The 27103-nt window shown below is 39.0% G+C and overlaps 1 protein-coding gene across 5 annotated transcripts; it reads left to right on the top strand.

Annotated features, from left to right (window-relative positions):
* Window positions 1-431: 431 nt before the first annotated feature.
* ccdc9 (coiled-coil domain containing 9) lies at window positions 432-27103 on the top strand. Of its 5 annotated transcripts, none has more exons than XM_041994917.1 (15): window positions 432-533; window positions 1415-1467; window positions 1709-1813; window positions 4921-5070; window positions 9759-10071; window positions 10345-10430; window positions 10572-10736; window positions 10820-11001; window positions 12391-12452; window positions 15639-15759; window positions 16090-16225; window positions 17472-18003; window positions 19058-19252; window positions 20048-20203; window positions 23756-27103. In XM_041994917.1, the coding sequence occupies exons 2-15, from the start codon at window positions 1465-1467 to the stop codon at window positions 23758-23760; spliced, it is 2211 nt and encodes a 736-aa protein (XP_041850851.1). In that variant the 5' UTR covers window positions 432-533; window positions 1415-1464; the 3' UTR covers window positions 23761-27103. The 5 variants fall into 5 exon arrangements, with proteins under 5 accessions (XP_041850851.1, XP_041850850.1, XP_041850852.1 ...); XM_041994916.1 differs by having other exon boundaries at window positions 9759-10103; window positions 10347-10430; window positions 17472-17988; XM_041994918.1 differs by having other exon boundaries at window positions 9759-10103; window positions 10347-10430; window positions 19187-19252.

Below are 27103 nucleotides of genomic sequence, written 5' to 3'. Positions count from 1 at the left end.
CAATACTTTTGTGTAGTACTCTTTACACATACCAGTATAACTACATATTGTGATTGAAATAAGATTTTAAAAACAGGAACCAGTGTTTCTGTGTGTATGATCCTAGATGGGTGTATAATTTTGCTATCTAAATTATTTATTTGTGTGTTGGACCAAATCAAGTCAGATTCTGCAACCAACCTATGGCCCCATCTGGTGGACTATTTGAAAATTACATTACCACTTAACTTACTTTTGGTTTCTTTTAAAATGTGTAACATTTATTTACTGTAACATGTAAATCCGGTTTTAACGAACACGTTTATGGTTTTATATCAACCCGTAACACACCCTCGGTGTAACACACAGGCTCCTCTAGACCAACGCTGTCTCTTTAAATCTACCGCCAGGCTCTTTATTTGGCAGGAAGTTAGCAGCAGCTAACAGGAAGTTCCATAATGAGGACACTTTGAGGAGCAGGAATTGGCAAAAAAAGCAACTAGTCCAAACACTCCTTTTTAGAGCCGTTTCAGTTCTCTCTGCAAAAAAATAAGGTAATATAATTACAACGTATCAGTACAATATCTAAACGTTTGCCTTGTTTTAGTTACAAGTCTGTTTTGGTGGTGCTGTAAATTAGCTTCGCGAGGAAGGTTCAACGCTTTCTATCAGCACAGACACGGCTCAGTGTGCTTGCATTGCTTCCCAGCAGAAAACCGAAAAACAAATGGTTAATTGTCAGAATTGAACAACAATACAGACAAGGTATATCGTAAGTTTGTGCTCTGCACTCTCTGTGTGTAGCTGGTGCTATTGCTGCTCAGGTAGCATATTTGCATCATGTGTGCAGTTCTAAGACGCTTACAGAAGCTTTTGGAAAGCATGAAGGATTTATTCGTTTGGGTTGTTGTGTTCCACATTCACCCACCTGGCTTTAAATTCACGTTTGATCAACTAAATTCTTCAAAATGCTTTTTTTCCCCTGTCAGGTATTTGGTCGTAGTTGATTATTGCTTAAATTATTCATTCAAATCAGTATGTGGTTTTTATTCCAATAATAGATAAGAAAAGTATTATTTGGCATCTTTTAGCCAATGTTTTTGGCATCTTTCTTTTGTGCACAGAAAATTTGATACATGCAGTGATCAGTTAAAGACATGTTTCAATTAGGCAATATACTGAGAAATTGTTTTTCTGTAGTGTTTCTTTTTATGACGAAGATTTTATAATAATTTCACAAAATATTACAATATCAGTTCCTCTCACCTGATGAGTAATCTATTGATTTTTCATGAAGAGAGAATAGTATTTATAGTACAAAGTGTTGTGTAACTGAACTATAGGATTAAAATGAAACATAAAGTCAGCTAATTATAACCAGAAAGGCAGCTATGGTTGCTCTGCAGCATCACCTCTGTCTTCCATGCCACTTCAGGAGGAACAGACAGTCACCCGCCTGTATTTGAAGACAAGCCAAAGGCAGCTATGGTGAGTAAGAATTGTGGGGAATAAAAGTTCAGTTCAATTCCAAAACTCAGCTGTGTCAACCTGCCCAAAGTTTGTAAAATGTATGAATATGAAAATGCTTTTCAACTCAGCAAACTCTCTCTGGAGAGGCGTGCTTCTGTTGCCCATCAAAAATTAAGTTCTGCGTATTCTCCTAGTGCCTCATTTGAGACAGACTGACATAGTTTAATTGCTCTCCTCCTTTTCCCTCTCTCTGTCTCAGTCTTCAGTGGTGGATCTTAAGACCAAGGAAGAAAAGGATGCTGAGTTGGACAGACGAATTGAAGCTTTGAGAAAGAAGAATGAAGCTCTGGTCAAGAGGTACCAGGTATGGAGATCTGAGATTTTAAACACAAACACACACATCTATCTACTTATATATTTGCTTCAACCCAGGATACTTAGAGACTGGTATCAGGCATGTCCCTTTGAGACAGAAACATTTCTCAGTGAGGATCTCCCTTCGCTGGGACGATATATTGGACAGAAGAAACAATAGGTGGTCTTTTGTCTGAGAGTAAAGACCCTCTAACGAACTACAAAGCGTTCATTTTTTTCTCCTAATTTTCAAGAGACTGATTAAGAAATACTGTTTTAATGTTCTGTACGCTTATAACAACTTTAACCTTGGTCAGAGTAGATTAAATTTCCAGCACAAGTTACCCCAGCAGTGTAAAACAACTGTTATGACCCTGAAACCCAAAGTTAAGCCAAAGGGTTCCCAACTGAGCCACAAATGCTGACAGGTAGTACAGGCTCCATGTGAAATAGGTTTATTTTACTGAGAATTAAGACTAAAAGCTTTTACACAGCAGGTTTGCATTTTGTATGTCATTAATATGTTGTTTTATTTATTAATTTATTTATAAATCTGTATCCTTACAATAAGGCTCCCAACAGAAAGCTTTCACACAGACTCCAATGTTTTTCATTAATCTGTCCATTGTGAACACTCATAAAGTGGAGGCATCAAGCAGTGAGAATGATTTTGGGGTCACTTTGCTTCTTCACAGTAGAACAAGAAAAAAAAAATAGTAAGTGAATGCACAAAATGTGCATATGTGCTGTTGACAGATGTATAAAACCATGTGTACACATAGCCTTTTTAGTGTATGTTCTAAGATATAATTCAGTATACTTTATTGTTCCTATCGGGAAATTGGTCTTGTGCCCATTAAGGCCTTCGCAGATACAACACATTAACTACATCATTTCCACACCATCAAGTGATGCACTTTAATGACAGGGCATCATCTACACATGAGCAGCTCCGGTCCTTGAGACCTGTAGTCCTGTGGGTTATAGATGTTTCCCTACTCAAACACACCTGACTGAAATTAATTGTTTTTCATCAACAGCTTGTTTTCATGTTCTGTCCAAGCATGTGACCCTTTAACCTGATTCAGGTGTGCTGCTGCAGTGGAAACATCCAAAACCTGCAGGACCGACTTTGCCCATCCCTGGTCTATACACATTTTATTTACGTAGTCCTACCCCCTTTATGTAAAGCACTTTTAATAGTCTTGTACATGAAATGTGCTATACATTTAAACTTGCCTTTCTTTCACATATTGCACACACCCCAAATTGCTTAAAAGAAAAAAAAAGAGAAAAACATGAATAAATAAAATGATAAATTACCATGGATTGATTTCAAAGTCTCTCCAGCCTCAGGTTGTGTTATTTGAAAGTCTTATTAAAGTTGCACAAATGACTTGCTATAGCAGTTCAGTTTACAGCAGGGGTGTCTACTATCTGCTGGTTGGCAGAAGGTTGGTTACTATCCTGTGAACCACATCAGTCCAGCTCTGAGGTCTTTACACTGGCTGCCTGTTCATCAGAGAATAGACTTTACAGTTCTGCTGCTGGTCTATAAAACTCTGAATGATTTAGGACCAAAATACATCAGTGACCTCTTGACCCAGCATGAACCTACCAGAACCCTCAGGTCATCTGGATCCAGTTTCTTATCAGTTCCCAGAGTCAGAACCAGACATGGAGAAGCTGCATTCAGCTTCTATGCTCCACATGTCTGGAACAAACTCCCAGAAAGCCTCAGATCAGCTGAAACACTCAGTTTATTTAAATCCAGGTAAAAAACCCACCTGTTCTCTGCTGCATTTCACAAGTTTTTATTTAGAAGTCAAAATCTACATCTGGTTCTTTTAAGCTGGAATTATGTTTTAATATTGTCGTTCCCCACACTGGAACTTTATTTCTTGCATTTTATCTATTTTATTTTAGCATCTTCGTTCTGTTTTATTTCATTAATTGCATTTCTTTTCATCTTTGTTTTTTTTACTGCACTTGTATTGTTTTCTGCACCCTGCTGAAATGTTTTATGTAAAGCACTTTGAATTGTCTTGTACATGAAATGTGCTATACAAATAAATTTGCCTTGCCATCATCACCTTCATAAAGGTGTTGTCCAACCTGCTGAGCTTAGTTTTAGTTGTACTGTCAGGTTGTCATACCATACAGACGTCCCAAATTTACCTACGCTCTAGTACTGCATGATTAATAACAAAAAAGCTTGTGTAAATGAGTTTTGGAATCACAGACAGAACAAAAACAACTTAATTTAAATAGGTATGCATGCAGTGATCTTTTCAAGTTGAGAGCAAACAACCATAAGTAGAGGAGAAATGGTCTGATTATCATTTAGCTGTCAGAAACAAACATCTGCTCACACATCACATCAGGAGGACTGACAGACAACCCCTATTTATCTTTAGCAGATGAAGACAGCCTGACCAGAATAAAATCTTTCTTGGAAATGTTCAGGCGGCAGACACAGATGTTCATGTGGTTAATGTTATCTTTTCTGTTTTCTTAAATAGCCCTACAGAAGCCTGTAAGTCAGTCAGAAAACCAGAACAACCAGTTTCCTTTGTAAAGTTTCACTGGATAAATCTTCCACAGAAATAAAAACAATGCAATGCTGCAGTAATTATTAACACCCACACATACAACAACTGCAAATTTATTTTGAAAATTGGTGTGTAATAAAATATATATTATTTTAATTTATTCTGCAGAGAAAGCAATGAAAATGTGTCTTTTTAGTAAATTATGTTGCTTATTTTTCACTTTTTCTTTTTATATAATTGATTTTTATATGGAAACGTGCATGCACTGAATTATGTTGAAGGGGTCAAATACTCACCATCCACCTGTTTGTGCAGAGGGAAAAGCAAACATGTAGTTTTTGTGCATATTCATATTTAATGCTTCTGGCCTTTCGAGCTACAGAATCATTCGATCTTTTCTGTGCGGATTTAAGAACGTTAGTGGTCCACTTTTACACCCGGCTGGCAACAATGAAACTGGAATAGACCATCATACAACATTTGTTCTATGAACACAACACACTGTAGATTTCTTTGTTTATTTGGGAAACTGCATTGATCTCATTCTGTGACTCGGTCCTAACAGGAAATAGAGGAAGACAAGAAGAAAGCTGAGCAGGAGGGTATTGCTGTGACAACGCCTCGTAAGCCCCGCCCCCACGAGCCGGAAACGGACAGGCGGAAGTCAGAGAAGGAAAACTTCACTGTCACAGTTGACCTTTCTAAACCAACAGGGGTAAGACATGATTGGTATCTAATCGGTTATAAGAACTTCTTTATCTGGTCTTCCAATAACAGCCCTGCGGACAGAGGATGCTGGCAGATTTTTATTTCTGTGATCGATGGTCAGCCCCTTCATTTATCCTCTGTAGGATGGAATTTGCTTTTGGACTAAAATTGACTTATCAACATGACTTAAATTTGTAGGCAAAACCAGATTATGAGAAGAATGAGGAGCATTATGCAAAGTGACAGAAAAAATTAGATAAAATGATGTGAAAAATCACTAAATCTGTGTAAGGGCACATTCACATTGGCACTGTTTGGTCCGCTTTAAACTAAAGCTGGATTTATACTTTTGCGGCATCTATGTATGGTCGGTTATGGCTTCGCCGCCTTAAGCTCCGCGGACGCTCCTCTTCCAGACCTGACGTTCACCCCTGCCTGCAGTGGTGGCACAAAAGTAATCCCTTGTGATTGGTCAATTTGTGATTACAGGCTTCTGTATTTCTGGAGCTTCCTGGGTTTCGGTTTGCTTACAGTGTGAAAGAAAAGGACCATCCAGTAAACCAAAGCGAGGAAGTGATGTAGGATGCACCGTAGAGCAACATGCTGGATTTCTCGCTACCTCTCTTGCTGCTCATACTGGAAAGATTCTTGTGAAAACTGCATTAGGTTTGAACACTAAATTAAAATCAGAAACCCCAGCACTGCATAAATGTATTTTTGCTTCACTGTTTACTTGCAGTGAACAAACTATTTTTGGTCTTGGCCAATCAACAAACCTGGTTTTCTTCATCTTTCGTCTTGGTTACTGGTCATTTTGGGGAATATCACCCCCTACTGAGCAGTTATAGCTGCGTGACATGGTCCGTTCGGTTTGGTCTGCTTCAGTAAGGTGCGGTGTAAACGCAAACCAAAACAAAGGAACGTGCAAAATTTTTCGTAATTCCCCTCCCAATCAAACCGGGTCCCCGGACTATCCCGGTATGAATGCATCCTTAAAGCCTTCTTTTAAAACTAGACATTGGGATACTTTTATTACTTTAAAGCAGCACTGATGGGGATTGTGTCAACAGCAGTTAAATAGAATTTAAAATCTTCCAACTTCGAAATTGTGGCTTAATATATTAGAAAAAATTTAGACTTTTATGTCCTGACACTGTCCACATATAGACTATATAAAAAACAACTCACTATTATTAATTGTCCCAGAGAGTGTTTTACTAGCAGCAACTGTAGCCCCTTGCAGGAAGACTGGCAGATGTGATGTAAGAGATGTGATTGATTTATTTCATCATTCTTCACGGCGGCTTACAGCTCAGCCTTAGTGTTGTATGGAGGCTAAACTCTGTGAATGTGAAATGTCTTTCTCTTCAGGCCTTGCTTTTCAGAAGCTGTGGTCCACCATTTTTCATATCTGGTGTAGCAGCTTACAGCAACCCAACCAGTGAGGAAGTGGACATTACTGGCTATGACTCAAGTTCTATGAGTATGTGTAGCTCACTGATGATAAACAAGCTCTTGCTAGTTGTGGAAAAGGATTGAATGACATTGCTTTTGGGTGTTGGGTTATTGTCAACAACGTCCAATCAGGCAGTTATGTGCACTGAATAAAAACTAATCATACATGTCAGGAGCTTCAGATCAGAGTGAGAGAACCTGTGGTCACACTCACTTTGACTTCAGCATGGTTGTTGGTGGCTGATTGGCTGGTTTGATTATTTCTGGATTTTTAGCTCAGCAGTCTCTAGAGTTTACTCTGAGGAAAAACTGACTGTGAATAAATAACACGATGGAAAGCCTGGTGATGGAGAACCCAGTGGACATTCAGACAAAGCATTTATAACTAAATGTACTTGGGGAAGTTCTGGTATTATTTCCGTCTACGCTTGTAAGTCACACTTTCGTTGCACTTTCCACTGCATTCAACAATTATTGTTTTACTGCTCTACCAGTTATTCCACCTCCTAGGGTTTGTTTTGTTTACGTCTTTGAAATCGAGAGTTAAACACAAGGAAATCAAAACTTGTTGTCACTCCTCCAGAAATCTGGTAAATTCAGTTTTGTCATAAAATGAGTCACACCTGATGCAGGAATGTGGGGAAAACAATCCAGCTGCTGCCTTATAATTCTATCATTTATATATAAAATCCAATCTTTAAAAAAGATGACACCAGGGTGAATATCCCAAAGTTTAATGAGTTTTCATCTGCTTTCTGTTGAGTGTGTTTATCCATCTGTGCAGCTCTTCTTCTGTTGCATAAAGATTTAATGTGGTAAACACAGACCTGGTCATTGTCTTAAAACAGAGCTGAAGTAATTGGGCCTGCTCTGCTAACATGGTGTTGTAACAGGAGATGTTGCGAAATGAGCATATTAAATTTTCCAAATGTTCCTGAGAACCACATTTATCACCCATTTATCCAGCTCTGGATGCTTAGTATTCACTTTACTTCCTTCTGCTACGAGGTCTTCAAAGATGATATATAACAGAGAACCAGCGCTCAGAAACTCATGCTGGACATGTAGGTCGTTTCATCTGCAGGAGTCGAGATGGTTTCTCTTTTCAGCACTGGGAAATCTCTAAAGAACTGAGTCTAGACCTTCTCTTCAGCTGATCTTTAGACATGGATTTCACAGTGAGAGATTCCCTGCTGGAAATTTTCTGCAACAGTGTCTGGTTAGAGCACACAGGACATGATGCAAAAAACTTGGAAATCACATGTTTTTGTTCTGAGCATGCAGAGAATTATTTATGAGGCTCCTTTGTATCCATTTTTGCATTAATCAATACCATATGTATTACTGATAACAAAATAAGTGGAAAGCAACATATAGATCGGAGGGTGGGTGTATGAAAGCAACTACACTTCAAAGCACACATCGCTCTAATGGATTACCTGTGGTGTTCACACACTGGCATACTCACTTATTTTCTGCATAAATTACAGCAGTGCTGGCTGGAAAATTTCAAGAAGTCAAAGTGAAAGTTTAAATTTTTGTTATCACATGAAGCCCTCCCAGAACATGTCTTTAAAAGTTGCAGTGCATGTGTAAAAAATGGCTTTAAATTTCCTGAAAGGTTCCCTTTAAATCAGAAGACAGGTGTGCAGCTTTACAGAATATCAACAAATTAAAAATCCTGCCCGGAAATTCTGGATATAACTGAATATGAAAGAAAAATGTTTGTCTGTCTAGCGTATCTACCTGTCTGTCTTATCTGGGAACAGGAGGAAAAAGTAAAGCACAGATAGGTGTAATATTGTAAGTTGGATCAGTGCTAAACTCTTTAGCTGCCATGTAATGCCAGTGACTCAGCATCCAGCCAACGAGTTGATGGAAAAATATCTGGCCTTGAGAATGGGAACGTCTGTGTCCAAAAGTTTTTCAGTGTCTTTAATGAAAAAAGTAAAGGAAAAAGTCTGTATGTGTATATGTACAGTATCTCACGTAAGTGAGTACACCCCTCACATTTTTGCAAATATTTTAGTATATATTTTCATGAGACAACACTATAGAAATTAAACTTTGATATACAGAATATCAAACTATGGATACTAAACTTTGATATTCTGTATGTCAAAGTTTCATTTCTAGAGTGTTATCTCATGAAAATATATTCTAAAATATTTGCATGTGAGGGGTGTACTCACATCTGTGAGATACTGTATGTACATGTATGCACCTTACAAAGCAGCACGGGAAAAAAACCCCAGAGCATAGACATCGACACTGCTAAAAGATCCATTATGTTGCAGATGCAAATGCAGCCAGATGCTGTGGTAGTTAAACAGAGGAGCTGAGTTCTGAAGGTTCATCATTACCAGACCAAATTTTGATTATTATTTGATTTTGATAATGAAAAAAATGCAAAACACATATAGTTTGATATTAGAGCAACGTGTAGTTAAAGCAGGACAATTGTTTCTGATAATCATATCCAAAGTTTAAGTTTTGAGAGCTCCTGCTAAGTTTCAGATTAACTCGATCTCTGATAACTACAGCACTTCAATGTTCAGGTTACAGAGACGGGGTGTCCTCTGCTCCACTCAGATATTTATTTATAAACTGACCCATACTTTAAGGAACCGTTTTGGTCTTCTTTAACTTGGCCTTTTGTAATTCTTAGCACATTACAATGTGCTTCAAGAGCTCTTGATCTCCTTTGTTGCTCTCCTCAGTTTTATCAGCCTCCCTCTCTGCTCGTCATGTTGTGGATTTGCATAATCCATAGCCCTCAGTAGTCTTTTTGTACTTTAAACGGCAGCAGAGTTTGAAGATCAAGCCTGTTTTAATTTTAAATACAGAGGTTAAATTAAAAAACACAGCAAATGTGTATATATATATATACATACACAGACATATATATTGAAATCTGCTCTGTGAGCCGGGTTTACAGAGAAGTAGCCGGTCTAATCTTGATTAACTAGTTTCTAAAGGAAGGTGGAGTTGTAGATTTCCACTTCAGAAGAAGAATTCAGCAGATATTTTTTCGCACTTGCTGATTAGATGGTTTATGTTAACCTCATTTCACTACATTAGCAGCCAAACATGTCTTCTGATGTAGGGTGGTGTTGGTCTTTAAACCTTAGCGGGACAGAAAGTGAATCTCCTGTCACATAGCTGTGAATCCAGTCTTTTAATTACGATTTTATAGTGATGAAATTTGATCTTTTAAATTTCTTTGTGCATTTCTTCCAGGAGAAGAGAGTTGTCAATGACTGGAAACCTGGAACGCCTCATGGCAGGAAAACAGAGGAAAGCGATAGTCACAGGGGGCCAAGTGATGTCCACAGTCCTCCCAGGAGGACAGGCTCTGGAAGATTGAGTCGAGGAGGTCAGAGAGGAGGAGGTGGAGGAGGAGGAGGTGGGGGCCGCCAAGACAGAAGGGACCGGGATCCCAGGACACCCAGAGAGGGAGAGTCAGGTGAAACAGGAGGCCAGGGATGGAGAGGAGGAAGAAGAGGAAGAGGAGGAGAGTCCATGCCACCAGGTGGCATGGACAGGAAGTCCATGCCACCAGGTGGCATGGACAGGAAGTCCAAGGTAGGTGTGAACTGTTGGATCAAAGTTTATTTACTAATGTTAAGTCACACAAAGTTTATTTGTACTAAAATAAGCTGAGAACAGCCACCTTTATCCATGGCAGAGAGGTTGGTGTTTTCAACAAATCCACTTTGTTTCAAAGCTATTTTCAGTATTAACATCCTGTATTTATACACAAAGATATGTTTTATATTGCTCTTCCAGATCAGGTACAATAACTGATCTGCTGCTACTTTTTGACAGGAATGGGAGGAGAAGAGGCGACAGAATATTGAGAAGATGAATGAGGAAATGGAGAAGATAGCAGAGTATGAGAGAGGGCAGCGGGTATCCGTCACTTCTTTTACATGATATTTTCCTCAGTGGACGCCTTGTGATGCTTTGAATTTGTCCTCTGATGATCCAAACTCACAGTGATCCACTTCATTAAATGTGACACAGGATAACTATATCAAACTTTCTTCTTAGCCGGATGGAGATAAGCCAATTCGTAACTTCCTGGACGATCCAAGACGTTCTGGTCCGGTGCCAGACACGGACCGAAAGGAAGGCAGCAGGAGACATGTACGAAACTGGGGAGGGCTGGACTTTGACAATGTGAAAACAGGAGCTGAACTGGAGAGGGAGTGGACTGTAAGTTACATCTCTTTAAACATGTTTTTTTTATGATCAAACATTTATATTTCATGTTGTGTAATTTCTGTCTGTCCCTGCAGAGTCGAAGGCCTGGGCCGAAAGGTTCTGTGGACATGACCATGTCGATGACGGGTCGGGAGAGAGCGGAGTACCTGCGCTGGAAGAAGGAGCGGGAGCAGATTGACGAGGAGAGATTAGCACGCCATCGTAACGCCACTGGCCAGTGGAGACGAGAGTGGGATGCTCAGAAGACGGAGAACATGTGAGAAGGAGGAAACAGGATTTTCTTTTGTCTTCTTTGTGATTTTAGACCTCTGTGTCTGCTGCTGTAAGAAGTAAATTAGACATCAAACCCTTACAGCTGTTCTTGAGTAGTTGGGTTCATAAGGTCTGTTAGTCTAAAACAGAGCAGTGGGTCACACATTATTTGGTAACAACACATCACCATTACTATTAAAATAAAGAAAACTAGTCCTTCACTGTGTAGTTGACAGTTGCTGCTGTAGGACTTATTGTTTATTTGATTTTCTTTTGAGAGCACTTGAACATAAAGGCAAAACACAAGACAGTAAAGCCAAAAAATGATAATAAATAACATAACAAAAATGTCCCAAAAGGGGTAAGAAGATGCCAGTGCTAATTTAACTCCCACCCCTGCTCCATACCCCAATGAATACATCATTATCAGTCACCATACATACCACAGTCACTTGAATTAGTAGTATAACAGTAGGCAATACCAAAATCTACAATGAATCTTATTACAATAAAACTTTGCAGTAATAATTATAATGCAATGATTGTGACAATGAAACCAATATATAACAATAATAGCAGCGGTAACAACAGTAACAAAATATATAGTCTCATTCTAATTATCTCCTGATATTATATATTATACCATGCATCGTTTTATACTGTACGGAATAAGTTAATTTTGTCGTTATCTTGTGATAATGAGGACCTTTTTTTTGCGATAATGAGATGATTAAGTTGGGCTCAAAATCAAAATCAATGCTAAAGTGGGTGCAGGTGAGGGAACGCCTTCCCACGCCCACATGGTGGCTATAGATGGTCAGGTGAACACCTGTAATACATATTCATCACATTGTTTCCATGATGGCTCGGCAGCGGAAAAGTTAAGAAGTGTCATTTTTCCGGGTGTGAGACAGATCCTGATGGACCACGTTGACAAACATAAAAATGTTAAATTGGTGGGCATGGCATGGGCATTACTTGTGTCAGAAGGGCAGAATAGTGGCAGGATGTGGTTGATCCTGTCATGGCATTGTCAGAAGGCAAGACACGCAGAGGTATCTGAACATTCGGCTGGTTATCTCAGTCGGTAGAGCATCCGTCTGCCAAACGGGAGGCCGAAGTTTAATTCTTACATGGGTGAGCATCATTATGAGCGTCATTGTAACTGGTGAAAATGGGATTTGAAAAGCAGAATTTAGGTTTGGATTTCTGCCCTTAAAAAATCCCTAAAAGTAAAGGTGTCTTAAAAGGATTTAAAACATTTCAACCTGGTTAAGTGAACACAGCTAAATATGGTGGACAGGAAAGAGTAGAGGCTGAAAATAAAAATGTTGAAGTTAAAATGATGACTAATAGTGCATACTCTTGGTTACCTCTGTTGCTTTTTTGACAGGTTCAAGGAGGACCCGTATGTGGCTGCAGAAGCGAGCGCATCCGAGCCGGGCAGTAAGAGAGGCAAGTCCATACACAAACACGCACACACATGCCGGTGCTTTAATTACCAACAGCTGGCAGGACTAGCACAGCAGCTAACCCTTGACCCACTTTGTTTCATGACCCCACTCGTCTAATTCGATGTCACTGCATTGTCTCCTCACGCACATATCCTAAATACCAAGCAGAGGACTCAGGAACCATCTTCCTCCTCCAACTAATTAATCTGGTTATGTAAATGTTTGCTGTATTTCCCTGGAGTCCAAATGAACTTCAACATTAATCCACGGTCGTTCTGCTCCCAGAGGGGGCTTCGTCAACACTCTGCATTTCCTTTTATGTGTGCTGATTGACTTTAACCAACATAAACAAACTAAACCTGAAACACTCAACATCATTCAGAGAAACCTGTCACCGATTATTTTTTTTAGATTAGTCAGTTCATTTTTAACAAGAGTCTACCCTAAATTTAAAGTTTGAAATTCAGTCAAACTAATGGAATAAACCTACTCTAGCCATTTAGTTATTAATGTAGGGTTCATAGGGATACTTTATAAATTTCAAACAGCTAGACTGAGGTTGAATTACATACATTACATATATGTGTGTGTAGTTCTGAAGGAACTCTGAGTATAAAAATGAAACCACAAATATTGTGGGTCAATCTGCTCATTACACTAAACATTTTTGTCTTATTGAGTTAAACCAGATTCATCACAAAACACCAAACTTATTGTAAAAGTGAAGGTTCCGGTTTTGTTTTGGGTTGAAGTTAATTAAATTCACTTTCCTCTGTGTTAGAAAACTCAAGTTTTCTTGAAGTGTTTGTGTTACTTTCTCATGGAGAATGTTTGTGGTGGTGTTCGACATTAAAACCATTTCTCATCTTCCAGACTCTTGTCCTGTGATATGCTTAAAATAATTTCTAACTGGTTTCCTCTACTTCCACTTTAAATTCTAACTGGGTTTAATAGTTCAGATCATCAGATTACTCCTGCCCTGCATTAAACGCCGCACTGACTTTAGCTCTTTGTGTCCATGGTCTCTCCACCATTTCTAATTTTGGGAATGAGTCCTTCTTACAGCCCCGGGCACCTCTTCTCAATCTCTCATCTTCATCCTCTCAGTTTCTTTTCTCCTTACTGATCCCTTCATCTCTTTTGTACTTATATTTCTTTCTGACCTTTTTTTTCTTGCATTACCTCATCCCCTCCTCTTTCCCTCCCCCTCTTCACCCTCCTGTTGGAGCTTTCTGTCTATGACCTTCCCTGTCCTCACTTCCTCCCATCTTCTGCTCATCCTCACTCCCTCCCTGATTCTAAGATTGTTCCTTAACTTTCTGTCTTTCTGTACTTTCTTTTCACCTCTCTTTGACCGTTTTGCTTCATTTTTTTCCTCCATTTCTTCATCATCTGTTCCATCTCTGACTTTGAACAGTATTTATTTACAAAACCTTCCCTGTCTTGCAACATGTTTTCTTTCATTTTCACCTCATTTTCTGAATGAAATCGAGGAGATGGTTAACCTGTTTTTCTCAATAATCCACTAAAATTACACTTTCATTTTAACAGTCCTGCAATGAATCCTCCCTTTATGTTCAGCTTTTGCTGAAACTCTTCAAGGATTGTGTTTAGCTAGCTGTATGATTGATTTGATTTTTTTTTTATTTCAAACAAAAAATAACACAATTTAATCACAGATTAAAAAAAAAAATAACAGTTGGTATAGAGTCCGAAAAGGAGCAGGATGAAGTAAAAAACGTATTTATTCCTGTCATAATTTTATCTTCCTTACAGTTGTCACATTAATCCCTTAATTGTCAATTTTCAGTTGTTTTTTTTAGAAAAAATAAATTGATACAGAAAAATTAAATAAATATAGACATGTATGCATACATACTCATGTACTACATATCTGCATATATACGTACATATGTACACACACTTAATGCAAAATAAATACACATTTAATTGTACTGCTTTACATACATTCTTTTTCTTTATACTTTTTGAATAACATTTATTTGAATTTTTTCTTAAACTGGATAATGTTTGGACATTGAGTTCTTCTTGAAGATTATTCCACAATTTTACACCATACACTGTAAGGCCCATGCTTTTCATAGTTCTTCTCATACTTAAAATCTTCAGATTTAATTTGTCCCTCAGATTATACAAAAAAAAACATGCTTTCAATGTTCGAAAAGCGTTTTGGAAGAAGCTGCTGCTTCATACTGAGAGTCTAAATAGTGGAAACCACTCCTCTGTATAAGGTTGATTTCCTCTCCCATCACAGCACTGACCGTCCTAGATGGGTTTTTAAAATATCTGTTTTCTCCCAGTGGAAGTCTGTCTTTTGCTCTCCTCATTCTTCTCGTTGATATATGTGTCACAGTGAAGACACATGAGGCATTAAAATCTCTCCTTCCCTCATCCTTGAAGTCATTCATCAACACAGACATTTGACCTTGTGACAGATTTCAGGTAGACAGGTTGTGCAGCGGTTTGATGCTCCAGGACAGCTGCCGTCGCACGAGTTATGTACATGAAGTTACATAAGACTCAGACTGCAGCAGCCAAAGCAGGAGGAAGTGATGGAGAAACACCACTTTAAATTCAAAAAGAGCATAATTAGCATGAGTGTGTTTTAGTTTGTATTTATAAGGTTTCAGCTGGAGGTCTTGGCTGTAACTTTGCTTTACATATGTGCTGTGGTGATGTACATTACTCCAAAGACGAGTAAAGACAATGTAGGAAACAATTCATATCCTATCTTAAGCCTGTTTTTGGTTTATGCTGTTGGAAAACTGTCTACCTATCACAGGGTTTCTCAGTTGTGGTCTTCAGGGACCACTGCCCTGCATGTTTTAGTTCTTTTAATGTTTTGCTTACTTTTAATGTCTTATGTTTGTACAGTGTCCTTGGGTGCTTTGATAAGGCGCTTTTTTTAAAATAAAATGTATTATTATTATTATTATTATTTCCAACTCTAGCACACCAACTGCTTGTCAAGTTCTCTGCATGACAGCTAATGAGCCATTCATTTGAGTCAGGTGTGTTATGGACACATCTAAAACATGCGGGGCAGTGGTCCCTGAGGCCCAGGATTGAGAAACACTGACCTATAATGTGCTGCTGACTATTTGTTTACTTTGCCATTACATCATATTATATTTTAATTTATTGTCATCATTGTTATCTCCTACAGATGACAGTAAGCGGCCTCCTAAAGCACCAACATTTGGAGACTTCCTGTCCCAAGGAAGGACTCAGGGGCCCCGAGGGGACCGGAGAGGAGGAAAGGGCCGAGGACAGAAACAGAGCTACAGGTAAATCTGAGTTCTGCTAAACGACTTTGAAAAGAAGCTGGAAGGTTTCACTTTGAATCATCAAATACCTTAAAGGAGATTTTACTGTTCTTGATAATGTAGCTGATTTGATATATTTATTATTATTATTCATAATGCAATGCCTTGTTGGGCCCTTTTTATTCATCCATCATTTTAATGATATCTGCAAATATTGTTTATTTTGTTACCAATATTTCTGTTATTTAATCAATGTGTTGTGGTTTATTTTTTACCCCTGAGTGTGGAGTTATCAACAGTTTGAAGTTTTATCTGTGGGCTTTGATGCTGATCCTCTGGTTCTGTTAACAGCATGCATGACAACCGCTGGGAAGGAGAGAAAGAAGAGGAAGGTAAAGAAAAGGTGGACAAGACCAAGAGAGAGAAAGATAAAAAGACGAAGGAGGAGGAAGAGGAGAAAAAACCCAAACCACCTGCACCACAGAAGGTAGAATGGCCCCTGTTTTGTACTAATAACACAGAAGGTGATGGATGCTCAAGCCAGTTGGACACAGAACTAAACCCACAACTTAAAACAGCTCTGATCAGCATTTTTAAGCTACAGTTGTGACTATTGTGTGTGAAATTAGTTGTTTTATATTTAAAATGCAACACCATTATTGCTTCACCCCCTACCGGTCCCTCCTGCTCCATATTAAACCAGCACTACACAAGTTTCCAACCTTAAAACTCTGTTTCTGACTCATTTTGGTGGTATGCTGACTTTCATTATATACATTGCTGGAGCCATTGTTGCCCTGCAGCTTTCAGAGGTTGAGAAACCGCACTTCATAATTTTTTTCACATCCTGGAGCATCATATGACAGCTGAGTTTTGGCTAATGGCAGCATTTCACATGCCAGCAACTGTATGTCAACACACAGGCTGTTTTTGATGTGCCGCATGGCTGATTCAGCAGAGAAAGACAAGAGGCCGTTATGGTAAAAAGCGAGGAATAGAAAGAGAGAACATAACGGAGCAAGAGATAAGACAAGAAACAATACTGGACTGACTTTTACTGGATGGAGAGAGCTCAGAGAAGAGACAGGATACAAGATGGATGTTGTATTTTTTAGAAAATCTGTCAAAACTCAGTAATGTTGCTTTAAGTTCTCCTGGTCTATGCATCATAAAAGTGATGATAGAGCATGTGGTGAAGCTCATTTTTTACTTCTCTACCAACACTTTTCAGTCTGCAACAACAAGAACTTCGTATTTTGCACCTCAGTCACTCAATTTGTCCAGTCATTGTTTGCTGGAAATTGGGCTGGAGCCATTTTTGTGTTAGAGCAAATATCTGAGATATCAGTCATGTGTCAGCCTCTTAGTTGTTACTTTGCTCAGGTTAATTTTAGGAAAAAAAGTGCATTTAACACCATTGTCAAATAATAATATATGAAAACATGTTGCCTGGTGCACTCCATGCCTCTTTTTACATAAAACACTCTTTCCTCTTGTTGAAGGCTTTAGGTTTAACACAAGAAGATTTAAAGCAGCTGGGTTTGCAGCTGGCATAATCTGAGAATATGTAAAGAAATATTTCTTTTCAACAAGCTGAAAAATTCCTGTTCAGCTCCAGAAATGCTGAATGTAAAACAGGGTGTTTGCTGACAACAAAGCAGCTAAAATGTCAGTGAAGATTTTCAGCTCATTTTATTTACTTCCCCACTAATCTGCTGCTTCAACTTTTTCAGGTTCTGGAGAAGAATGGAGATGAAGAGGGTGAAGACGATGATGAATGGGAGGATGCCAGTGATGGAGACGAAGTGGAGGAAGTAGCGGAAGATAAAAGCGACTCGGAACAAGACTCCAAGGGCGATGAGAAGAAAGACACTGGGAAAGAGAAACGAGGCAAGAGCAAGGACAGTTTACCCACGTCCACCAAGATTCGCTCACAAACGCCATCAGCAGGAAGTCCCAAAGAGCAGCGGACGCCCAGGCCGAAGGTCCACATCCCCTCCCCTGCAGCAATTCAGGAGTCACCAGAGGGAGGCAAACCCCTCAGCCCCTTCTACCCGCTGGAAGGCCACCAGCCTGTTACAGACTGGGGGGAAGAGATGGAGATGCTGTCGCCCCGTGGCAGCATGGGAGGTGAGAGCCCGCTGAACGCCTCGAGCACTGAATCCAGCCCCCCACAGAAGAAGGACCAGGAGAAGGAGGAGGAGGAGGAGAGCCGAGCTGCCATCTCCAGTGATGCTGTTGAGCTACAGAGTGAGGAGCATCCAGGTATCTTCCCACACTGCAGCTAGCATGGCTAGCATGTTGTAAAGGTCACTTTTCAGGAGTCACTTTAGCAAACAGCAGAGAGGAACGGCACAAGTGTTTCTTTGTGTCAGCAGAAGATTTGTTGATCTTTATGTAAAGCTCCTGAGGTTACTTTCTATTATGAATTGGGACTTGGGTGGTGAAATCCTGATATATGAATCCCACACTAGAGCTGTTAAATGAAATTATTGTAGTAATAATCTTTATTACCTTTAGTGCTATGGGCTTTCAAGATTATATACAGTTAGAAATTTATGCACACTTATTTTTTTCAGCTGTAGCAGAACTTAAAGAGGAGAACTCGTATAAAGGACTGACAAAAAATAAATGTAAAGGTTTTCTTTACTTCTTTACTACAGAATTACCAAAGAAAAACTACATTGTTTCATTTAAGCAGCATTTTACAGCTGACACACTCGCTCAAAGGAGGATGCCATGAATGGAGGTTAAATATATTGCCTCTTTGTTGATGCATTAATTACCACAGTAACCAGTAAGGATATCATACAAATCTAATATTATTTTTACACACCAGTACAGATTCCTTGTCCTAAAAATCAGATTTACAAAAAAAGCTTGATTTATTTGCATCCTGAGCGCTTCCGTTGACGGCACAGACAGAAATGTGCCTCATGAGCCACAGCCAACCCACTTCTGTGCTGATGGCTACGTTTTTATAATAGTTTTACGAGAAAGAGAGACTTCCACTTTGCTCATTGTTCGATCATACTGGTTCTCCCCATTGCTTGGATTGAACTGCTTGTTTTCTGAACTTTTTCTTGGATTCGTGTCAGTCTTCAAAGTTGGTTGCAGCGATGGAGCTCTCTTCTGTCTCTGAATTTTTTTTTTTTTTAATCTTTTTTGTCTCGTTATAACTCTGTCCAATTTACCTTGTGTTTAACTTACCCCTTTCTTTTTCTTCTTCCTCACTTCTTCCATCGCTTCCTCCACGTCTTCATTTTCTCTACCTTTTCCATCCTACGTCATTACCTCTTCATCTTCCTCCCCTGCTCAGCCACAGATGTTTCCTCTCCATCAGAAAAAATACAGCTGACTCTGATAGTGTCAGAACCAGAGGCGGCCGTTGTAGAACCCCCCGCATCACTGCCTTCTGACCCCGCCCCCTCTGCTTTACCTGTCGCAGCCACCTCAGAGACCGGTGAGGCGGCAGTGATGGTGAATGAGGACACACCTGCAGCACCATCACAAGGTAATGAATCCCCCATGAACCAGCTTCTTCAGAGACACAGACCTCTAATTTAATGTATTCAGGCCTGATACAGTTTATGGTTACACCAAGGCTCGAGTTTAGAGAGGTTCACTTTTGGATCCTAGTTTTGCAAGTTTGCATATAAACACATGCAAACTGTTTTTATTGTGGAAGAAAACCAATCTCTTTCCATCTTTCTAACATAATTTCTTTATGTTCAAATATGCTGGATAATGTATTAAACAAAACAATTGTAAAAAATTTGGTCAGTGTAAAACTGAGACAGAGGATGCTTGTTTAGTAAAAAAAAAAAAAGATCATGGTGGAAGAAAATCAATGACAAAAACCAGACATTTTTTTTTGCAGTGTTTAAGTTGGTCATTGACATCAGATCTCCTTTCCTAGACATGTAGAGAATTAAAGAAGGTCTTATTGTGGCTGTTACTTCAATACTTGTGGGTTGAGAAGCTTTCTAGCAGAAAACACTCCTCTGTCTGTGCTTGTCCACATTAAGCAGGATTTTCAGTCTTCTGTCTGAACTGCTGCAGCTTGCTCTCACACCAGTTCCTTGCATCTGTTAACAGACATATGCAGCTTCTTCTCTAAGCTGTCGTCACCTGGTTTCCCACTCAGAACATTTTTCTTCTCAGAACTCATTTTCAGGTTGTGAACATCGATGTCAGGCTAGTCCAGCAGCAGATTGCAGGTTTAAAATAATCTGAGCTGAAGGGAGGAGCTAACAGACTCCTAATTTGCATGTTGCATAGCCATTAACTTTAATTTCCTCCCTGACAGGACATGAACCCGACTCTCCTTCCTGTCCAGCTGTTGTGGAGGCTGAGCAGAGCTCTTCTGAACCGGCAGCAGGAGAAGACGACACTGCTGCACCTGCTGAGACCAACGAAGCTCCGGCAGCAGAAGAAACGCAGTCCTCAGAGCAGACGTCTTCAGGTGTGGTCTTTATTACCAACTTTGAGACGGTGGCTTATTGTAAAATAAACCCTATGCAGCTTTAAAGCCCCCCTACGCTTCAGTGTCTTCACCTCTTTGTGCACATGCTGCTTTGATATCTTTGCCTTTATGTTTTTTGTTGTGACTCTTGCTTTTTTACGTGCATTTTTAAATAAAGATGGGGGCTGTTTCTTGCCTTGATTCACTTAAATTTGTGTTTACCTCACACGCTCAGTTTTATTGCATGGCTTTTGGATCTGGGCACCTCTCTGTCACAACACTGCTCATTCAACCAATCAGAACCCCACTTCCTGCTTGAAACTGCTCCTGACTGATGGACTGAAAACACTTGCTCCTTCACTGTGGGGCAGTCTGCCCCTCCTCCTCTTTTCTTCCTCACTGTGCAAAACATTTTCCGTTTTTGTGCTCATCTTTCATATGACTGAATGAACATGCTGCATGTTATGAGCCTCTCTTTTTCAACAGCTGTTTTGGTGTTAATGCAAGATTTTAAAGTAAATGAGTTTTTACCACTGAAGAGAGAAAAAGAGGATTCAAAGTAAGATTTGAGCCTTTGTGCGCTCTTTCATGGCAACTATAAAACCAAATGTTTCCAGAAAAGAGATTCTTTATCACTGAGCCTGGACTGAGAAATGTGGGCATTTGCTTTTTCATTCGAACTTGCGAACAAGGAATCATAGAATCACAGCGAAGGTCCAATCCTAATTTATGTTTTTAAGGAAAAATGACCCCTTTTTCATTTGGGTTATAAGTAGTATTGGCTACACATTTCTTCAGCCAGGTGTTGGGGTCATTAGAGTAGATGACCACCACCCCTTCATTCCAAATAGAAAAGCCATCCTGCAAAACAGAGCAGGGTTCAGGGCTTTAGATGAGGGCAGACTCAGCCAACGGGAATGACAAAATATACACACAAGCAGAACTAAATTAAAGCTTAATTACCCTCTTTCTGCTTCATGAATGTTTTGTTAGTCATGTTGGTAGTGTAGCTTCAAGGATGTTTGGTGGCTCTTGCTCAGGAAGTAGACTGCTCATCCTTTAGTTGTCATGTTTGGGCCCGTAAACTTCCCCAGTCTACATATGAAAGCCTGCAAGATGTTTCACCTATGTCCAATGACTGCTAGTCCTTTTGGATAAAAGCATCTACTAAATGAATGTAACTGAAATATGAACAATTACTGAATTGATTTAAAAACATGAAATTATCTAAAGTTAGCATGGTTGTAGATCTTAAGCTGAATTATGAATAAATGTAAAATAATTAACTTCTGGGATATAAAATGCCTACAATTTCTAAAGTCTCCTTTTTGCCATGAATGCAACCAACTGTCAGCATCTGTTTCAGAGTCTTCTGATCAGAGCTGTTTTCTGCATGCAGCTTCATTTAATGTTAGCTGCCATGTTTACTGTTTAGGTGTTGTCCTTTCCCTCTTTATGTTTGAACATGACTGTGTACTTTTCATGCAATAGTTCCTCAATCATCTCATAAAAACACATTCTTGTTTATCAGGCAAATGCAGTGGTAGATTCAGACAAAACCAGTCTTAGTATAAATAATTGCACATGATATTGTCTTGTGTGTGAGCACTTGGATCCAAAGCACTTCACGGTATCATGAATCATTAGTGTGTACATTTTCAGCTCAGTGGGAAGGGGAATCACTCACCTCGGTTTTAATCAATATTCTGCTCTCCTCGCTGGGCCACATGTCCGTACGGGCCATCTCTCCAGCTGTCATCTGAACATTGTGGTTTAGAAGTGATCCGAGTGAAAAAACCACAGGATGGACTTCCAGTCATTTTCCTGCTTTTATAGCCACTTGCATCCTGTTGGGGTCGTTATCACTGACTGATGTCAGAGTTTTATTATGTTTACATTTTTCTAAGCTTAATATAATTTAAAAACTATAAAGAAAAGTTGAAAACAGAAATCGGGATTTAATCTTGATTGTGAGGTTAGTCTCTGTATCTAAAGCAGGAATTATTTAATGTCTTTCAATTTGAGCCTAATAAGACGTTTAGAGGTATCTGTTATGAAAATATAACATTTAGTCATGGTTGTTTGGAGGCTTGAAATAGTTACTGTTGCAAAAAGAGCTGGTTCACATGAGGAAAAAGTTTTGGCTAAATTTTAATTATAATTTAAAGCTAAAGCTGATCTCAAACAATGTGAGTTTTTAAATGTTTTCCAGAAAGATCTTCAGGTCTGAATTAGCTAAATAAAAACAGTCTTCAGGGTCTGCTGTGTTTCTGTCCACAAATCAGGTCTAGATGAGTCTGTTTATTACACACTGATGCAGACTTTTGCTTTTTAAGAATATTTTAGGAAGATTAAGTGTGAGGAAAGATTGCTGCTGTTTTGTTCTTTGGTTTAAGACGCGCCTCTGATTGAATTTACTGTTCTAATGACTCATTTGTGATAAGCAGCAGAAGTCAGATGAGCTCATGCTGGGGCATTGTGTGGTTGTGTTAATGTGCACGCACAAACACTTTTGTGGTGTCAGGGTGGAGAGCAGGAAACCAGGGAAATTAGAGGTGCAATTAAGCTTTTAAAAGGCTTTTTCAGAGGAAATGAGCTGCCGCCTGCGTGACAGATGATAGGGCAGATAGAAAGGAGACGTTTGAAGTTTGATTGAATTATCTTGTGATGTTCCTGAGGCTCCACAGCAAAGAATACATGAATGCATGAATTACTTCATCTTGTACTGAAACAACTTACAGCACAGCTACAAGTTCTGCTTCATTCTCTCAACATCTGAGAAGAAAAACTAAGAGACTAAACTCAGCGACTCGGCTGCAGTTTAACACACAACTCCTTGTGTGTTAAACTTGTTTCTTGTAGACATAATTTCTGGTCCCAGTCGAAACATTGATTTTAGTGTCTGTGTTCATGCCGGGTGGCATGTTATGTGATGCTATAAGAGGTCTAATCATTTCTAATCAGACCTGATTTCTCTTCAAACACTCATTTATTTAGATTTTCTAATACAGAATGTTCATTATTTATTTAAATTTCATATAATTAATTAATTTGAGCTGGAGTAAAAAGAAAAGCTAATCTATAAGTTGTAGAGAGAATAACTTTAAGAAAAATTTTGCTTTTTGTGTGAATTCAGAGAGCCATCTCATGATCATTTCTCAGCAGATGTAATTTATTCAGCATGACGGGGATCTTTGTCTTTTTTAAAGATTTAAATTCTGTCGATCAGTCCTTCCTTGTATTTGCATTTAAAAACCTTCCTTTATATTCAGGGCGTCAAATCTAATTGGTGCCTTTAGGATGAGGATGTGCTGTCCTCCATCTCGCCTGTGAAACGTTTTTACAGCTGGATGATTGAGTACTGATGATGAGGCAGAGGGTATGTGATCATCTCTTCCATTCAGCATCAGTAATGCTGCTGGTGTCTAGAACAGGATCAGCGTGAAAATGTCCACACTGATGCTGCTGTGAGGTGCTTTGGATTAAAACACTAGACATTTGCATAGCGTGTATGACTGCCACACCACTTCCTCCATGTGTTTGTATCAACAGGCTGAAGCTGGAACAAATTCTGCTGAGGAGGATGACGGCGGAGACTGATGAAGAGTATCACAGTACTCACATTAGAGTGCCATCACATATCTTAATACAGGACAAGCCATCATGAGGAATAACTGAGCATCACCTCCATGGTCAACCTCTTTGTTTAGTGCTCTCGCTCTGAGCTGCTGATAAGTCTGATCCACCTCAGTGTGTCACTTCACTCTGTTCAGTTCTGAGACATCAAAGGTAAAATGTCTCAGTGTAAAAAATAATATGAATGTTTAACTCTCACCGTGGGATCTTTACGTTTTGTGCAGGGGAAGGGGGGATGAGCTGAGCATGATCTGTTTTAGTTTATATGTAGAGATGTTCACACAAAGATGATTTAAGACATGCTGAAGAAGGAAAAAAAATTTACACTGCCCTCACAACCTCATTACAGTCTTTTAGAAGCAATTTCTTCTTCTTCTTCGTAATGAATTGAAACTCGGCTCACTGCGTCCTGACAGCGAGAATCAGCTGACGCATCAGTGAGCTCAGAGCAGGGTCTCGGATGATGACCAGAACTAATGTTTGCTGCTCTCAGCGAGTATCTAGATATATTGAAAAGCCTTTATTTGATTGATGGGTCTAAACAAAGAAGGTGACCAAGCCCAGGAAGTCCACAGTGAGTGAAGCCAGACCTGTACAACCAGTATGGTTAAAGAAAATAACAAAGTTTCTCTGCTGACCATTTTGTCTGTGAACAACTTTTGACGGATATGTTTAGTTATGTTATGTTTACTTTTGTCTTTTAATTCTTTTTAAATTTTGCTTTAGAAAATGATCACATCCTGTTTGATTGGACATGCTTTATCAGTAATATCTTGACACTGGTCAGCCTTAGAATGAAGTGCGCTAAGCATCCTCTGTCCACTAGAAACATGTATGTAAGGAGGTATCCAAAGATGCAGATTTGTAGATCGTTAGCATCATTAAATTTATGATTAATGGCTTTAAAACTCAATGCTTGCATAACACACAATGCAGCTGGACAGTAGTTTTGTCAAAGGTTTGGTTCTTATATGAGCAGCTTAACTCACTGGAATCCCTGAACGACGTCAGCTAGAACCTCTGACCTAAAGCAGAGATGAGGCTCCGTCTTCCTGACTCTACCGCCCAACATTTGTCCATCTTTAGTTTTGCAACTTTAATGCTGTTTTCAATTTAGCTTGTAAGTAGGAACTCAGACGTTTACACAGTCTGCAGATGTTTAGTTACACAGAATCAGGCTGGAAATCGTTGCTGGGAAGCAGCCATCTCTTCGTCGCAAGCAAACTTCATCAACAGTCTGGTAAATCAAACCAGCAAGAACATCGACAGAATCAAGGTTGTTGTTTCTGTTCAGAGTTAACTGATGAAATCTTTGGGAGCCACTTAAAACCTTTTTCACAGCGGATGTTTTGATATGACATTTAATGGTGTTAATCATGTTTTTGTTTTTTTTTTTTTTTAAATAATGTAAACAAAAAATGTCTGACATGTCAACATATCTGCTGTTTTAAAGCGTCTACTGTTGACTTTACTCACATGTAAGTTAATGTCCAAATATATTAATGTTGAACATGAAATACAGCCGGACGCTGTAATAAAATAATGGGCTTATATGCTTTCTTTTACTTTTTACCTTCTTTTCCTTGTTGGAAATGCTGAGTTCCCCTTATCATTGAAAAAATGTGTGTGTGCTGAATTATGTGTAAGCCCTGCAACAATCCCACTAATGACTCTGATGTGCTGCATCATTTCAACATGCTGCAATATTTAACTGGCTGTTTACATTTATGTAAAGATTAAAGGCGCAGTTTAACAAATATGTAAAATTTGTGCAAATACCAGTCATGTTTTTTTGGGGGGGTGTCACAATCGGATCATGTGATTAGATGCAAAGAAATCAGTGTTCATCTCAGACCGCTGCCTCCTAAATGAATTTTTTGATTTTACAGTCCAGGATTTTGTTCCAAGTAAGACTTAATGATATAGAAAAAATAGTACTTTTTGTTTTACAGTTGAAAAAAAATATATTTTTAAAGTGGTTTTCCATTTAATTTCTCTTTTATTACATTGCTTGTTTTGGAATGAAACCTTCTCGTACTGGGCAGACCAAGGGCTTTGGTTTGGTTTGTCTGAGTTTCTGTTTAGTTTTCTGTCTCGCTCGGCCGCTGTGGCCGAGCACGTCGTGGGCTTTCAAGACGCCGCGACAACTGAGTTGCTTTAATGTCTTTGTGGTTTTTTGGTTTCTCTCTGAGGAATAAAATCAATGAATTTGGAAAAAATTAACCTGCAATTTGTACAGTTTTTTTTTTTTTTTGTTTTGTTTTTTTTCGTGGAAATGATGATTCCACAGCTGGTTGTTTTTGTAAAATGAAACCAGTGTGATTGAAGCTAATTTATAACAGATGATGATGAAGATTGTTTACCTTTTTATTCACTATTGATCCATTTCAGCCATCAGGTTTAGGCGCAGGAACATGCATAAGGTTTCATCCTCATCATTGGCCCAGACTCCAGAGAAAAGTTTAATCAACACACTGACACGTCGCATCTCTCACACTTCCTGTTGATTTATTTTTACCTGAACTTTTATCTTGCACACATGCTGCCACTATACAGATGGTTTCAATTTAAATAGATCTTGTAAAAGGTAAAGACTTATTTTGCATTAGATCAAATTAAATTTAAGCTTTTTTTTCTGAAACATGAGTATGTGGGTCGTAATTGAATTGCTTTGTCAAGAAGTTTAAATTCAGGTCGGCTGAAATGATGGATTGTACCTGGTCAGGCCACTAGAGCTGACCAATCAGAGCGCACCCTCCTGCTTCTTTCTAGATGATCAGATTAATCAAAAATCTGTGATGCATTACACTTTTTTGTGATGTGCAATGTTCAAATAGATGTTTTGTTGTTGTTTTTCTTTTGCTTGTTTTTTTTGTTTATTTTCTTCCCAACATACTAAACAATATCCAGACCAGGGTGCTTACTTTGAGGATGCTTTTAATAGATTTCACCTGTTTCTCTGATGCTGATAACTGATTGTTTATAAGACTGCAATTATTTCAGTGTACTGTCATCTGCCTGGTGTCTTCCTGGTTGAGATTTATCTGAGAACCAATCAAATTCTGCCTGTTGGTGTGGCCTCCAGCTGTGTGAGATCATCAGCGCCAGCATGATTCAGAAATTATTTTAAGTGTTAAAGCCATTGATGAGATGAATGTAAGCTCACACATCAGACAGGAGTTCAGATGTTTGTTGCTCAGATGTAAAAATTACAGTTGCTTTATCTGTTTTTGCTCGTTTAGCCAATAAATGTGTTTCCCTGCA

The sequence above is a fragment of the Melanotaenia boesemani genome, chromosome 9 (genome assembly GCF_017639745.1).
Source record: "Melanotaenia boesemani isolate fMelBoe1 chromosome 9, fMelBoe1.pri, whole genome shotgun sequence".
Classification (NCBI taxonomy): Eukaryota; Metazoa; Chordata; class Actinopteri; order Atheriniformes; family Melanotaeniidae; genus Melanotaenia; species Melanotaenia boesemani.
This window is presented reverse-complemented; position numbering and strand designations above follow the sequence as displayed.

Bases quoted from the DNA above. Each gene is read 5' to 3' on its own strand.
- ccdc9 (XM_041994914.1), top strand. The intron at 10,104-10,346 runs GTAGGTGTGAAC...ACTTTTTGACAG, and splicing joins GCATGGACAGGAAGTCCAAG to GAATGGGAGGAGAAGAGGCG. The intron at 19,253-20,047 runs GTAATGAATCCC...CCTCCCTGACAG, and splicing joins ACCTGCAGCACCATCACAAG to GACATGAACCCGACTCTCCT.